The sequence below is a fragment of the Schistocerca serialis genome, chromosome 9 (assembly GCF_023864345.2).
Source record: "Schistocerca serialis cubense isolate TAMUIC-IGC-003099 chromosome 9, iqSchSeri2.2, whole genome shotgun sequence".
Lineage (NCBI taxonomy): Eukaryota > Metazoa > Arthropoda > Insecta > Orthoptera > Acrididae > Schistocerca > Schistocerca serialis.
In genome coordinates this window covers 335,647,518-335,662,429 of record NC_064646.1, presented here as the reverse complement: position 1 = coordinate 335,662,429, position 14,912 = coordinate 335,647,518, and the positions used below count along the sequence as shown (strand labels likewise).

The 14,912-nt window shown below is 45.3% G+C and overlaps 1 protein-coding gene across 2 annotated transcripts in view; it reads right to left on the bottom strand.

The window, feature by feature from the left end:
- The window catches only part of LOC126419067 (glucose dehydrogenase [FAD, quinone]-like), a 215,320-nt gene that overhangs the window by 40,679 nt on the left and 159,729 nt on the right, over positions 1–14,912 (bottom strand). Inside the window, exon 1 of one of the 2 annotated variants that reach the window (XM_050086147.1) lies at positions 7,296–7,415. The exons of the other annotated variant lie outside the window; for it this stretch is intronic. Within the exon in view, the coding sequence (XP_049942104.1) occupies positions 7,296–7,300 (5 nt within the window). The 5' untranslated portion in view covers positions 7,301–7,415. Of the gene's footprint in view, positions 1–7,295; positions 7,416–14,912 lie in introns of those variants that run through there. 2 annotated transcript variants of the gene reach the window in all.

Genomic DNA, 14,912 nt, shown 5'->3' with positions numbered 1-14,912 from the left:
TTCCATCCTCTAGAAAAAATTCAGGTCTGAAAGGGTTAAGTTTCTGATAGAAGGCGCTGACGAGGAGTCTGTCTTAGCTCGAGAAAAAAGTAACGCAGTCGGTGTGTGTGCTAGTGCCACTGTCGATGGTGGAAGTAATCGGCTATAGGGAGATACGGCAGCGCACTACGAGTCTCGTAGGAGGACAGCTACGAGGTGACAAGCGAGTGATTCTGCATATGGAAGGCTAGTTGATCTACTTGAATGCAACTCCATCGAGTGTGGATAGGAATGACTCAAAAGTGTACTTTCCTCCAACCTTTTAACTGACTTATTCATCCAGTTATATCAAGACTTGGAGTTTAATACGGATACTGAACAACGTTGCAGCTTTGCATTTTGCACCTTAATGAACATTGTTGCCAGAGCTGAAAGAATGGAAAAGAGATGGACAAATATCTTAGAATTGACGAAGGAACAAACTGGAGACTTTTGGATCTGTAGGGTCTGCCGTTTCACCATTGCGTAATAGCCCAATAGTCCAAAAACAGTCGAATATCGAGAATAGGTCTTGTACTCGGAAATTTTTGTACTGTGGATGCTGGGTGTCACGAACCAACCACAAGAAATTCCAGCTGGTGAGGGATGAGTGTAGGGGTAGAGGTGCGTTTGAAGGTCACTTTGTCATTTTTGTACGTTTTTCTTGAATAACTCAAAATCATAAGGGACTGCAAAAACGTAAATTAACTACATTAAAATTCCCGCAAAAAGATCCTCTTCATTTTTGTCTGTGGGATCAGTAGTTTGCACGTAGTGAGCGAGAGAATATGAAAATCCCATGCTTGGTTTTTGAAGGCCAGACAAAGAATTGCGATTTGCATAATACGACATCAGTAGGGCCAGCTGAATACAAAATGATACCGACAAACGCCGAAGGGCTGTAGAGGGTGTCTTGAGGAAGAAATTGAGGAGAGGAAACATCATCCAACGACGGTACGGTGCGTTGCAATTATAGGCCCTGGCGCCTGCAGCTAGGCCACCCATTCAGCGTAAAACGTGACTGTACACTGACGGATGGCAGGCGGAACGTCTCGCAGTACACATGTGCTGTTTGTTATTTGCGACTGATTGCCACGATCGCCAGTGGAGAAGATGAAGCCAGCTGCTGCGTAAACAGGTCTTGTCAACTACGAATGCGATGCTCTGCTGTCTCGGTGGATGACAGCTTCATACACGTGTTTACGGCCGCAGTTTATTTTTCTCCTGAAACCCTCTAAATACTCCAATGGTTTTCAGTATACGGGGTGTAACAGTAAGACAACGTCAGCGCCGAAATTACAGGGACTGATATCTACCTATACGGCATCTGTCGCCGTTTGTTCTCTTGGAGTCATTAGTAATCAGTTGTGTTCGGTGAATAACGGCAGTGTTTTCGGTAATTCGGCAATTTAATTTAATTTAAAGTAAAGGAAATATAAATGCAAAAAAGAGGAGGAAACATAAGAATATTTACTGTGGCAGACAACTGAAAACAAGTTTCAAGGAATGAACGTAGCTACCATTTGTTCTATTATTACAAGAAATTGAATAAAATTAGAGAAGGTGATCAAAATGCCTGCGTCCAGCATTGTAGTATGCCTGACACCTGTGTACAGTTGATTGAGGCCCTCGTTCACGGAACCAGGGAATGGTGCGAACATCTTCACACGATGACTGTATCCTTGCAACTAAGTCATCGTTTGGCTCCACTGTATACGACATTCTTCAGGTGGCTCCACAAGGAAAAGTACAACACTCTCAATCGTATTTAGATTTGTGATGCGGTGGGGCTTTGCAGCTGTCAAATAATTGTGAAACTTCATTTTAAATGACCATCAGCTGTTTATTTTTATGCTGGATGCAACTGGTTTTGATCAGCAGACCATTATCAAGCCGAGGCAAATCGTAACCAGTTTATCCCACAATATTTGAAGTGAAAAACTTCGATGTAGATAGAAAATATAGCTTCTGTTACAATAAATAACCTCCAAAAGACACAAATATGTAGGAGTAGCATACAACACCTTCATGCATTTCAATTATGCGATTTGCAACGTATGATCGTCTTGCGTGGGTCTCCTGTATACTGGCGCCAACAAACTATTTTCACATTCGGAGGACAAAGCTGATGACTGAAATTTCGTGAGAAGGTCCCGCCGTAACGAGAAACGTCTTTGTTTTAGTGATGTCCACCCAAAATCCCTTATCATGTCCGTGACACTCTCCCCCGTATTTCTAGATCGTAAAAAACGTGCTGCCTTTCTTTGGACTTTCTCGATTTATTCCGTTAATCCTATTTGGTAAGGATTCCATACTGCGCAGCTGCACTACAAAAGGGGACGAAAAATGTTGAAATGTGTGTGAAATCTTTGGGACTTAACTGTTAAGGTCATCAGTCCCTAAGCTTACACACTACTTAACCTAAATTATCCCAAGGACAAACACACACACCCATGCCCGAGGGAGGGCTCGAACCTACGCCGGGACCAGCCGCACTGTCCATGACTGAAGTGCCTTAGACCGCTCGGCTAAACCCGCGCGGCACAAAAGGGGTGGACGGACAATGTAGAGTAGGCAGTTTCTTTAGTAGAACTGTTGCATCTTCTAAGTGTTCTGCCACTAAAACGCAGTCTTTAGTTCGCTTTCTCCATAATATTTTCTATGTGTTCTTTCCAATTTAAGTTGTTCGTAAACAACTCTCGTTCACGTTTAGTGTTTCTGGAGAGGCCGTTAATCGGCGCTCAGTATGTGTAGAATGTTGTAGACCTGTTCTTGCAACAGGAAGAACATGTGTTGTTCGAACAGGATAACGCTCGTCCACACACTGCTTGTGAAACTCAGCGTGCTGTGCAAGACGTGCAGAAACTTCCCTGGCAAGTGACTCGTGCGACTCGTCAATAAACAACAACTACAGAACTATGTGAACAGGTGGATTAGCCGTGGAATATAGTATGCCAAGACAGGACTCGCCATCTGTACGATCGTACGATCGACTGGATGACAGGGTCAGAGCGTGCATTGCCGCCCATGGGGGCTGCAATACGTGCTAATATGGATGTTTCAGCATAGGTCGATACGTGATACCTCAGAACCGCCTCTTCTATTGATCTGTAAATATAATCGTTTCGGGCGGCCAGAGTGGCCGAGCGGTTCTAGGCGCTACAGTCATGAGCTGCGCAACCGCTACGGTCGCAGGTTCGAATCCTGCCTCGGGCATGGATGTGTGTGATGTCCTTAGGTTAGTTAGGTTTAAGTAGTTCTAAGTTCTAGGGGACTGATGACCTCAGAAGTTACGTCCCATAGTGCTCAGAGCCATTTTCTTGTAATCGCTTCGCGTACTCCAAATGCACTGTTGCAAATCTTGAGTGAACTGGTAACCTGTAAAAGGGTGTCCTAATTTTTTCCTGCAGTGTATATTCCAAAACACCGCCCATAAAAACGAGATTTTTTCGAGGCTCATACCTCGGATTCTATTGGTGATACAAAGATAGGGTCACGTGTTTTGGATAGTTCTTATGCTAGGGACTATTTGTATGCTCAACATAAGGATTGTGTTAGTTAAGTATCCTACAGAACAGAGTCAATATTTGAGTATTATAGACTTCGTCCAGCTTAGGCAAATGGAGAAAATCGGTTGGTTGTTTTTGCGTTAGATGTGATCTACGGTGCTCCATATGAGTCTTATGCAGGCACCATTTAGTTCATGGACGGTTCCAGAGAAAACCCGAAAAACTTGCTTTTTGGATACAAGACCTTGCCGCGGATTCCAAGACGGCTAAGCACAGCAAATGGCTGTCATTTCTACGATACAGCCCTAAGATCACGATCTCTAGCAGTTCTGAAAATTTTCTTGATATCTTTATTCGTTTCCGAGATGCAGAAGTTCAAAACTACACTTCTCGCGCAAATAAAATACACATGTAAAATTCGGTGTGAGTCGAAAACGTAGTTACACAAAATGATGTAGCGCAAAGAAATATGTCGTAAAGTGTTATCAACAGAAGGGTTCTGGGAACCCAACGTTGTTGTAATTTAAATACATGGAAAATTTTTATGCATTTAGATTCCAGTCTGAGACGTAAAATTAGTTTTGCGTTGTTTGAATTTCACATAAACAAACTATGACAATTGTGCTGATCCGTAAAGTTCTTTTCGTACGAGTGACATGCCCCTCTGTAACAGGTAAAGGAAGGGAACCTGCAGAACAACGCTTCTATAGGAGCAGAAAAAAGACTAATACGCTCCTGGATAATTTTAAAGATTCTGACTGAAAAGTTGGGCACCACCTGCCTCATTCTACCTTCCTCAGCACATTTGAAAATTTTCTCAAGAATTTTGGCTCAGGAACATATTCATGCTTTTTATGCTGAGAGATTAGGAGACAGTGGCCGTGGGAAAGAGATGGAAAAATAACGAATACTAGAAGATAGTGGTTTTGGTATAGAAATAGCGAGGGAGACAATGGCAGTATGAGAGAAAGAGAGGCACACAGTGGCAGCGTAATATAGCTGACAGTTTCAGAACAGTGCTAGGAAAAGTGAAAGAGACACTGCCAGTGGAAGAGGAATGAAGAGAAGTAGAAAGCGGAAGTGGGTCAGAGCCGGTGATAATGAGTGAGTATGGCACTGACATCGAGGAAGAGAGAGATAATTACAGTGAGAAGAGACAGCAACAAAGGGAAGGAATGAAAGAGATAGTAACAGTAAGAGAGAGCCAGAGGGAGACAATGACAGAGAAGAGAACGATGGAGACTGTCGCTGTGAGACATGGGACAGTGACAGCTAGAGAGAAACAAAGAGTTAATGACAATGAGTTGGACTGAATGGGCGAATGAGAATGGGCACGTGGGAGTGGGTAGATACGAGTGATTTCGGGGGATGGACTACTGGGTGTCAGTGAGTTACAGTGAGAAGCGAATTGCATGTTAAAAAGAACATGAAAATGTTCGCAGGCCAAAATTTTTGGGGACATTTTTAAAGGTGCTGAGGAAGGTAGAATGAGGTAGCTGGTATCCCACTTTTCAGTCAGAGTCCTTTAGTAAACAGTAATATATTCGCCTTTTTCGTGCTCCGATATGAGCATTTTTCCGCTTGCGAACTCTTTGTTACACTACGTCTCGATATCTTTCAACTGAAAGAGTGCTTCTTACTAGTGTGATAACCATAACTGCAACTTTGTGGTACTTTCATATGGAAAGTAACTTTCCCTCCTTTGATGAGTGTCAGTTAGTAAAAATAATAATTCAGCATTCCGTTTCCTAATAAATATGGTGCAAAACCAGGGCTAATATGTGTTAAAGTTTCGGTCCTAGCTTAAAACGTAAACAAATAGCGTCACACGAAAGTTAAGTAACAAACCATGTTGATGGTGCCGACATGCAAAAGCAAAGAGAGCTTCACTCGAAGTTTAAACGCAACCAAAACCTCTCAGACAAACAGAAGCTAAACGATGTCAAAGTTAGCGTAAGGAGGGCTATGCGTGAAGCGTTCAGTGAATTCGAAAGTAAAATTCTATGTACCGACTTGACAGAAAATCCTAGGGAGTTCTGGTCTTACGTTAAATCAGTAAGTGGCTCGAAACAGCATATCCAGACACTCCGGGATGATGATGGCATTGAAACAGAGGATGACACGCGTAAAGCTGAAATACTAAACACCTTTTTCCAAAGCTGTTTCACAGAGGAAGACCGCACTGCAGTTCCTTCTCTAAATCCTCGCACAAACGAAAACATGGCTGACATCGAAATAAGTGTCCAAGGAATAGAAAAGCAACTGGAATCACTCAACAGAGGAAAGTCCACTGGACCTGACGGGATACCAATTCGATTCTACACAGAGTACGCGAAAGAACTTGACCCCCTTCTAACAGCCGTGTACCGCAAGTCTCTAGAGGAACGGAAGGTTCCAAATGATTGGAAAAGAGCACAGGTAGTCCCAGTCTTCAAGAAGGGTCGTCGAGCAGATGCGCAAAACTATAGACCTATATCTCTGACGTCGATCTGTTGTAGAATTTTAGAACATGTTTTTTGTTTGAGTATCATGCCGTTTTTGGAAACCCAGAATCTACTATGTAGGAATCAACATGGATTCCGGAAACAGCGATCGTGTGAGACCCAACTCGCTTTATTTGTTCATGAGACTCAGAAAATATTAGATACAGGCTCCCACGTAGATGCTATTTTTCTTGACTTCCGGAAGGCGTTCGATACAGTTCCGCACTGTCGCCTGATAAACAAAGTAAGAGCCTACGGAATATCAGACCAGCTGTGCGGCTGGATTGAAGAGTTTTTATTAAACAGAACACAGCATGTTGTTATCAATGGAGAGACGTCTACATACGTTAAAGTAACCTCTGGCGTGCCACAGGGGAGTTTTATGAGACCATTGCTTTTCACAATATATATAAATGACCTAGTAGATAGTGTCGGAAGTTCCATGCGGCTTTTCGCGGACGATGCTGTAGTATACAGAGAAGTTGCAGCATTAGAAAATTGCAGCGAAATGCAGGAAGATCTGCAGCGGATAGGCACTTGGTGCAGGGAGTGGCAACTGACCCTTAACATAGACAAATGTAATGTATTGCGAATACATAGAAAGAAGGATCCTTTATTGTATGATTATATGATAGCGGTACAGACACTGGTAGCAGTTACTTCTGTAAAATATCTGGGAGCATGCGTGCGGAACGATTTGAAGTGGAATGATCATATAAAATTAATTGTTGGTAAAGCGGGTACCAGGTTGAGATTCATTGGGAGAGTCCTTAGAAAATGTAGTCCATCAACAAAGGAAGTGGCTTACAAAACACTCGTTCGACCTATACTTGAGTATTGCTCTTCAGTGTGGGATGCGTACCAGATCGGGTTGACGGAGGAGATAGAGAAGATCCAAAGAAGAGCGGCGCGTTTCGTCACAGGGTTATTTGGTAAGCGTGATAGCGTTACGGAGATGTTTAACAAGCTCAAGTGGCAGACTCTGCAAGAGAGGCGCTCTGCATCGCGGTGTAGCTTGCTCGCCAGGTTTCGAGAGGGTGCGTTTCTGGATGAGGTATCAAATATATTGCTTCCCCCTACTTATACCTCCCGAGGAGATCACGAATGTAAAATTAGAGTGGTTAGAGCGCGCACGGAGGTTTTCAGACAGTCGTTCTTCCCGCGAACAATACGCGACTGGAAAAGGGAGGTAATGACAGTGGCACGTGAAGTGCCCTCCGCCACACACCGTTGGGTGGCTTGCGGAGTATAAATGTAGATGTAGATGTAGATGCAGCATACTCACTCCATAGGTGTTGCTACTCTATGGTCTGGTCATCGGAAAACGCCGCCGCCTGTTCTCTCCTTCCCGCCGGAATAATAGCGTCGGATTCCAGTCGAGCGTCGCAGCACGACTGCGCGCTAGCTTTCCGAGTTACGAGGGTCGCCTGCCTTGAATTAATATAATAACAGCCTTGTGCGAAAGAGTTAAGACACTCTCCCACTTACGCTGACAGTTTTCGTGGTAAGGAACCTAGCGAGCAAGGTTAACTACTCGACGTAGCGATAACATTCACTATCAGTTATGTACTGCACGGAAAATTTCCATAAAGCTAACACGAAGTGTGTTACAACCATTTAAAAATAATTTCGATAAATGTTTTTACTTGGCCTGTACGATTTTCCAGTTCATGGCATGTCCTGTAACAGTCTATTTTTGAGCTGAAAGTCATCTAAGCATTATTGCTCTGACTATTATGTACAAACTGAATTGCGCTTACAGGTGATCATAATAACAACTTTGTGGGTCTCAACGGTCCGGTGCAAGTATTTCTGTTGAAGGTCACTTCGGCGACTTGCGTGTCCCTAACCTTCCCATAGTTGCCCTGGTGAGAGAGCTTGCGGGCATCAAAATATGTGACGTATATGGCTGTGTCATATGAATGCATTGACTTGCATTATTTACACCGCCAAGGGACCATAGACGTTAGTATTTGACATAAATTTTGACTTGATTCCTATACCTATTCCTGAGAAGAAAGGGGTCTTAACAATCGGACGGACAGACAGACAAACATACGAACATGAAACTTCCTGGCAGATTAAAACTGTGTGCCGGACCGAGGCTCGAACTCGGGACTTTTGCCTTTCGCGGGAAAGTGCTCTACCATCTGAACTCCCCAAGCACGACTCACGACGCGTCCTGACAGCTTCACTTCCGCCAGCTCCTCGTCTTCTACCTTCCAAACTTCACAAAAGCTCTCCAGCGAATCTTGCAGAAATAGCACTCCTGGAAGAAAGGAAATTGCAGAGACATGGCTTATCCACAGTCTGGCGGATGTTTCCAAAATGAAATTTTCACTCTACAGCAGAGTGGGAGCTGATATGAAACTTCATGGCAGATTAAAACTGTGTGCCGGACCGAGAATCGAACTCGGGACCTTTGACTCTCGCGGACAAGTGTTCTAGCGGCACACAGTTTTAATCTGCTAGGAAGTTTCATCTCAGCTACCACTCCGCCACAAGGTGAAAATTTCATTCTGGAAACATCCCCAGGCTATGGCTAAGCCATATCTCCGCAATTTCCGTTCTTCCAGGAGTGCTGGATCTGTAAGGTTCGCAGCAGAGCTTGTGCGAAGTTCGGAAGGTAGGAGACGAGATACTGGAGGTAGTGGAGCTGTTAGGACGGCCCTGAGTCGTGCTTGGGTAGCTCAGATGGTATAGTACTTGCCCGCGAAAGGCAAAGGTTTCGAGTTCGAGTCTCGGTCAGGCTCACAGTTTTAATCTGCCTGGAAGTTTCATATCAGCGCACACTCCGCGGCAGAGTGAAAATTTCGTTCTGCAGACATACGAACAACAAGGTGATCCTACAAAAGTTCCGTTTTTACTTTTATCTAACTGAAACTAAATTTGGTTCTGTTCCCTGATCGTAAGGAACACAGTCTTAACCGTGTTCAATTAAAATATCGGGACACTGCACAAAAAGCTTGTCACCCTTAAAAACATCACTCTAATGCCGTATAACGCTGCCTCTAATCCTGATAATTCGGCGAGCTAGAGAGTCAATTAATTTATCCAGTTTTGCCACATCCTGCTGAAGCCACTCATTCGTCATTAGTTCCCATAGAACCATCAGATTATGGGGCTGCTGAGAGCTGTATTTCACTGACTATTCCAAATTGTCCGAGACATGTGAGATTAAGGCCAACTGATTTGAGGTGCAAAAGGCTACCTGAGCATTCGTGAGACCAGGAGGGTACGCGTGCAGCCGCGAGAACACAGAGTTTGTCACCTCGGAATAGGGAAATGTCGGCAGAATGCTCGCCACGAAAATGTGGAAGAAATGGCAGCACTTGGTCACCGAGAATTTTGAAAGAAACTTGCTGGATCACTTTCGCCGGGAGTGGCTTCAAGCGATGGTACGAAAAATGCTCGAAAAACACCACAGATCCCCATGCAGCCACAACGACACCTCCCATAGACCGCGGATTTATCTCCTTACTGGACTGTCGGTGTACTCGACGGCCTGAGTCATTTGAAAAGAGGCACTATCGCCACACGTCGTGCCACACCACACTCCTGCAGTCATGTGATGTCCAGTCTCTGTGTTGTTCGGCTCATGAGATCGAGCAGCTTTCTGCGCCACTGCCTGTGGTGCGGTACCCGACTCCAAACGTTCAGTGCATCCAGATACCTTCGCAATGTTTTCTCAAAAATTGGTTGAGACGAATCTTCACTCACAAACAAAAAATGGTTCAAATGGCTCTAAGCAGTATGGGACTTAACATCTGAGGTCATCAATCCCCTAGACTTAGAACTATTTAAACCTAACTAACTTAAGGACATCACACACATCCATGTCCGAGGCAGGATTCGAACCTGCGACCGTAACAGCCGCGCTGTTCCGGACTGCAGCGCCTAAAACTGCTCGACCACAGCGGCCGGCCACTCAAAAACAGCGGACTTCATGTCGCGTTTGGAAACCGACTGTCATTGGCAAACATGACACTCGTCTGAGGCTCCTGCCGGTTACGTTACTTCTACGCTGCGCTACATGGCGGCGTGTGGTACATAATTCCTTGGAGAGGTATTGGACAGTCCGCACCGATACACTAACCAACACGGCTTCATTCCCGTTGTGGTTATCGGCACATCCAAACACTGTGGATACTTTATGCAATTCTGTCACGCCTCCACGTCGATCCAACTTAAATGCACTTATTCGGTACAACCTTCTGGGATGCACACACCACTTCACTGCCATGAATTACGTCAGGTATGAAGGGAAAGATGATCACCTGGTGCCATTTCTACGCCATCAACAGCGCTCCAAAACGACCAATATACTGACTTAAGGGCTTAACAATGGCTTGCGTGACAAACATAAGGACGAAGGTAACTGCTGTGTAACGCGTCATTATGAAATAATATAGCTTAATGAACCTGAGACCATACATATAAAGAATAGCTACAGTATAGTACAGAAGGTAACTGAAACAAATAAGGAATGAGACGAACAGAAAGAACACTTTTATTCAAAGATAACAATTATACTGAAGTCTCCGCGATTAATGATGGTCCTCTGGACATTACATAACGCCATACATGGTTCTTAATACACTCCTGGAAATGGAAAAAAGAACACATTGACACCGGTGTGTCAGACCCACCATACTTGCTCCGGACACTGCGAGAGGGTTGTACAAGCAATGATCACACGCACGGCACAGCGGACACACCAGGAACCGCGGTGTTGGCCGTCGAATGGCGCTAGCTGCGCAGCATTTGTGCACCGCCGCCGTCAGTGTCAGCCAGTTTGCCGTGGCATACGGAGCTCCATCGCAGTCTTTAACACTGGTAGCATGCCGCGACAGCATGGACGTGAACCGTATGTGCAGTTGACGGACTTTGAGCGAGGGCGTATAGTGGGCATGCGGGAGGCCGGGTGGACGTACCGCCGAATTGCTCAACACGTGGGGCGTGAGGTCTCCACAGTACATCGATGTTGTCGCCAGTGGTCGGCGGAAGGTGCACGTGCCTGTCGACCTGGGACCGGACCGCAGCGACGCACGGATGCACGCCAAGACCGTAGGATCCTACGCAGTGCCGTAGGGGACCGCACCGCCACTTCCCAGCAAATTAGGGACACTGTTGCTCCGGGGGTATCGGCGAGGACCATTCGCAACCGTCTCCATGAAGCTGGGCTACGGTCCCGCACACCGTTAGGCCCTCTTCCGCTCACGCTCCAACATCGTGCAGCCCGCCTCCAGTGGTGTCGCGACAGGCGTGAATGGAGGGACGAATGGAGACGTGTCGTCTTCAGCGATGAGAGTCGCTTCTGCCTTGGTGCCAATGATGGTCGTATGCGTGTTTGGCGCCGTGCAGGTGAGCGCCACAATCAGGACTGCATACGACCGAGGCACACAGGGCCAACACCCGGCATCATGGTGTGGGGAGCGATCTCCTACACTGGCCGTACACCACTGGTGATCGTCGAGGGGACACTGAATAGTGCACGGTACATCCAAACCGTCATGGAACCCATCGTTCTACCATTCCTAGACCGGCAAGGGAACTTGCTGTTCCAACAGGACAATGCACGTCCGCATGTATCCCGTGCCACCCAACGTGCTCTAGAAGGTGTAAGTCAACTACCCTGGCCAGCAAGATCTCCGGATCTGTCCCCCATTGAGCATGTTTGGGACTGGATGAAGCGTCGTCTCACGCGGTCTGCACGTCCAGCACGAACGCTGGTCCAACTGAGGCGCCAGGTGGAAATGGCATGGCAAGCCGTTCCACAGGACTACATCCAGCATCTCTACGATCGTCTCCATGGGAGAATAGCAGCCTGCATTGCTGCGAAAGGTGGATATACACTGTACTAGTGCCGACATTGTGCATGCTCTGTTGCCTGTGTCTATGTGCCTGTGGTTCTGTCAGTGTGATCATGTGATGTATCTGACCCCAGGAATGTGTCAATAAAGTTTCCCCTTCCTGGGACAATGAATTCACGGTGTTCTTATTTCAATTTCCAGGAGTGTAGATTGTGAGGTCAGCACGGACAGCAGTGCATACTCTGCAACGTGCTCCCATGTTATCCACAATGTCGGTAAGGAGTTGTTGTGGTAGGGCTTCACATTCCTCCACCAGCGCCGTTGACAGCTGCTGAATGTGGACGTGCTGCAGTAACTGGGATTCAAGTCGGGCGAACGGACAGGCCAGTCCATTCGCGGAATATCCTCTTGTTGCAAGAGCTCCTACATCTGCACTGTTCGATATGTTCCCGCACTGGTATCCATAAAAATGAGGTCAGGAGGAATGAATCCCTGACGCATGTCGGAAAGCACTACAGAGTCACAGTGAAATTGGCCAGTGAGTGTAGCGTGTTCAAAGATTTGGAGGTCAGTCCGCCCATGCAACATACTGCCCGCCATCCATGTGGAGCACGTGTCGGTCTCACCGCGGACTTCTCGACTGAGCCAGACACAACTATTTTCAGCAAAGTGAACGGGCCTGAAGATGGCGTTGCCGCAACGTCGAAACTAGTAGCGAAGTAAATAAAAAATCTTAAGTACAGCTGGAAGAATTTCATTTTTAATAAAAATCATACCAGTTGTGTCCCACCTTCATCCAGTTTAAATATGGATGTACGAAGATCATCCAGATATTGTCTCCCTGCCATATTGTAATGAAAAACACAATCACAGTGCATCACTGCTCCCTGGTTAGCACACAGTGTCCTTTGCCTTTCGCTCAACTGCCTCGTGCTGCGGAGCCATCCTCATCTAGCGTTATAGTCACGCCACACGGCGACCATCTTCCTGTGCACGATTGGGAGGCCTCTGTCAACGTGCTCCCGCCCTTTAATTCATTTCCAATGGGTAGTTAATATGTTATATTAATTTATCTAGCCCGTCCTTAAGTTTGGCAGACAAGTGCATATTTTAGACCGCCAGTGTTGGTTTCGGTTGCTAAGGCTATTTTCAGGTGGTTAGCCAAAGAATACTGAAAAAAAAACAAGGTAGAGGAATGGAATAAGTTACACGAAAAAGAAGCTAAGTACAAACATCGTCGAAACGAGAATTGTAAAATAAATAATATTGTACAGCAACCTGTCATAATTTAAGAAACCAAGCATGGGTATTAACCTATGAGGGTATCGTCGTGGGAGTACAGTGACAGACTGATGAGAAATGTGAAGACGCAAATGCCTAAAGGGGGAGACCCCACTCCCCCATTTGCCTAGAGGAGGAGAACCCCCTCCCCCTTTAGACATTTGCATCTTCACATTTATCATCAGTCTATCAGTGTACTCCCACGGCTATAGGAAGAGACTGTAAATCGTTAATTTGTAAACCTGTTAAAATCAATATGTTATTGTATGTTGTTTTATTTTTAAAACATAGTTCTTATGTCCTTACTATTATCTGTTTCCCACTGGCCACCTCCCCTACCCTATAGGGCCCTCCTTGTAACCCACCCCTTCCTTATTTAAGCATTGACTGTTGACATGTCTCATCAGTGCCTCTGTGGACTCCCAGGATGGTGTTACTTTCTTAAATTGTGGATCAGATAGTATAAAACATTATTTATTTTAGTATGAAGGATAAGTTTTAGGGAAAAAACCAAGAGGCAGGTCAAGAGCAATGTATTTTAATAACATCAAAGTAGATATGGGGATAAAATCGTATGAAGAATTGAAGAGGATGACAACGGAGAGAGGGACGTGGCTAAATTGACAAGGCATAGCCTTTAGTTTATGATGATATGATGATGATTTTTGCTAATTTCTCTTTTAGAGAACTTTTTTCCACTGTTCCTTGGTTTTCAATTTTGCTCAGATAACCACTGGAAAATGATGGTTCAAATGGGTCTGAGCACTATGGGACTCAACTGCTGAGGTCATCAGTCCCCTAGAACTTAGAACTAGTTAAACCTAACTAACCTAAGGACATCACAAACATCCATGCCCGAGGCAGGATTCGAACCTGCGACCGTAGCGGTCTCGCGGTTCCAGACTGCAGCGCCTTTAACCGCACGGCAATTCGGCCGGCCTGGAAAATGATCTTAGTGGCTGAAGCTAGTCATGGTATTCGAAAATAAAAGTGCAGCTTGTGCTGATATTAGATTTCAAATAATTGCTATAGTTGTAGAACCTGCAACATTATATCCCACATCTTGCAAAAAAAAAAATGATATTTTTTCAGCTAGACATTTAGCACAAGAGTTAAAATATGGATGCAGTAATCACGAGGTGCCTCGATCACATATCTATCTGCGTCTCCTCACCTGCTTTCCAGGATCTTTTATGACTAACGGAACTGTTTCTGAATATATATTACTTAAAAAGTACCTGTTAGGAAAAGAACGGTCAGGTAGATAGCAGCGACTCCAGATGTTGGTGAATATCTTACCCATTGTGCAGCCACGAAATGTCGTAACCTGAAGGAACGTTCAAGTACTGTAGATTGCGAAAATGAAGGGTATTGCCAGTATGATGAGCAGAGATTTAACTTTTCCTTGTCTTATGTCAGCTTCTTGCTCAGTGCCGAGGTATAGTAATAACTTTTCAAAGAAGATGACTCGTAAAAGCGTGTTTCGTTTTGTTCAGTCGCGGTTGAGCAAGGCATGTCAATAAGACACGACGAGTACAATGGAACAACAGGAGCTTTCTCCTGGTCAAGCAGGAATGGAAACAGACGATTAGTTCTGTCATTTTGGAAGTGCATGAACCGCAGAGGACACTAGTTACAAAACTGTGAGCAATATTAGCCATGTCAAGGAGCTAGAGGCGGGAACAAAGAAGTGCTGTAGGGCACGACACATGAGTACCTAGACTTTATTTACCCAGTATTTGAAAATGAGAGCCCTTAATGACTTGCAACAAACTTTACTTTTCTCGCTGACAACCCGCACAAATTGT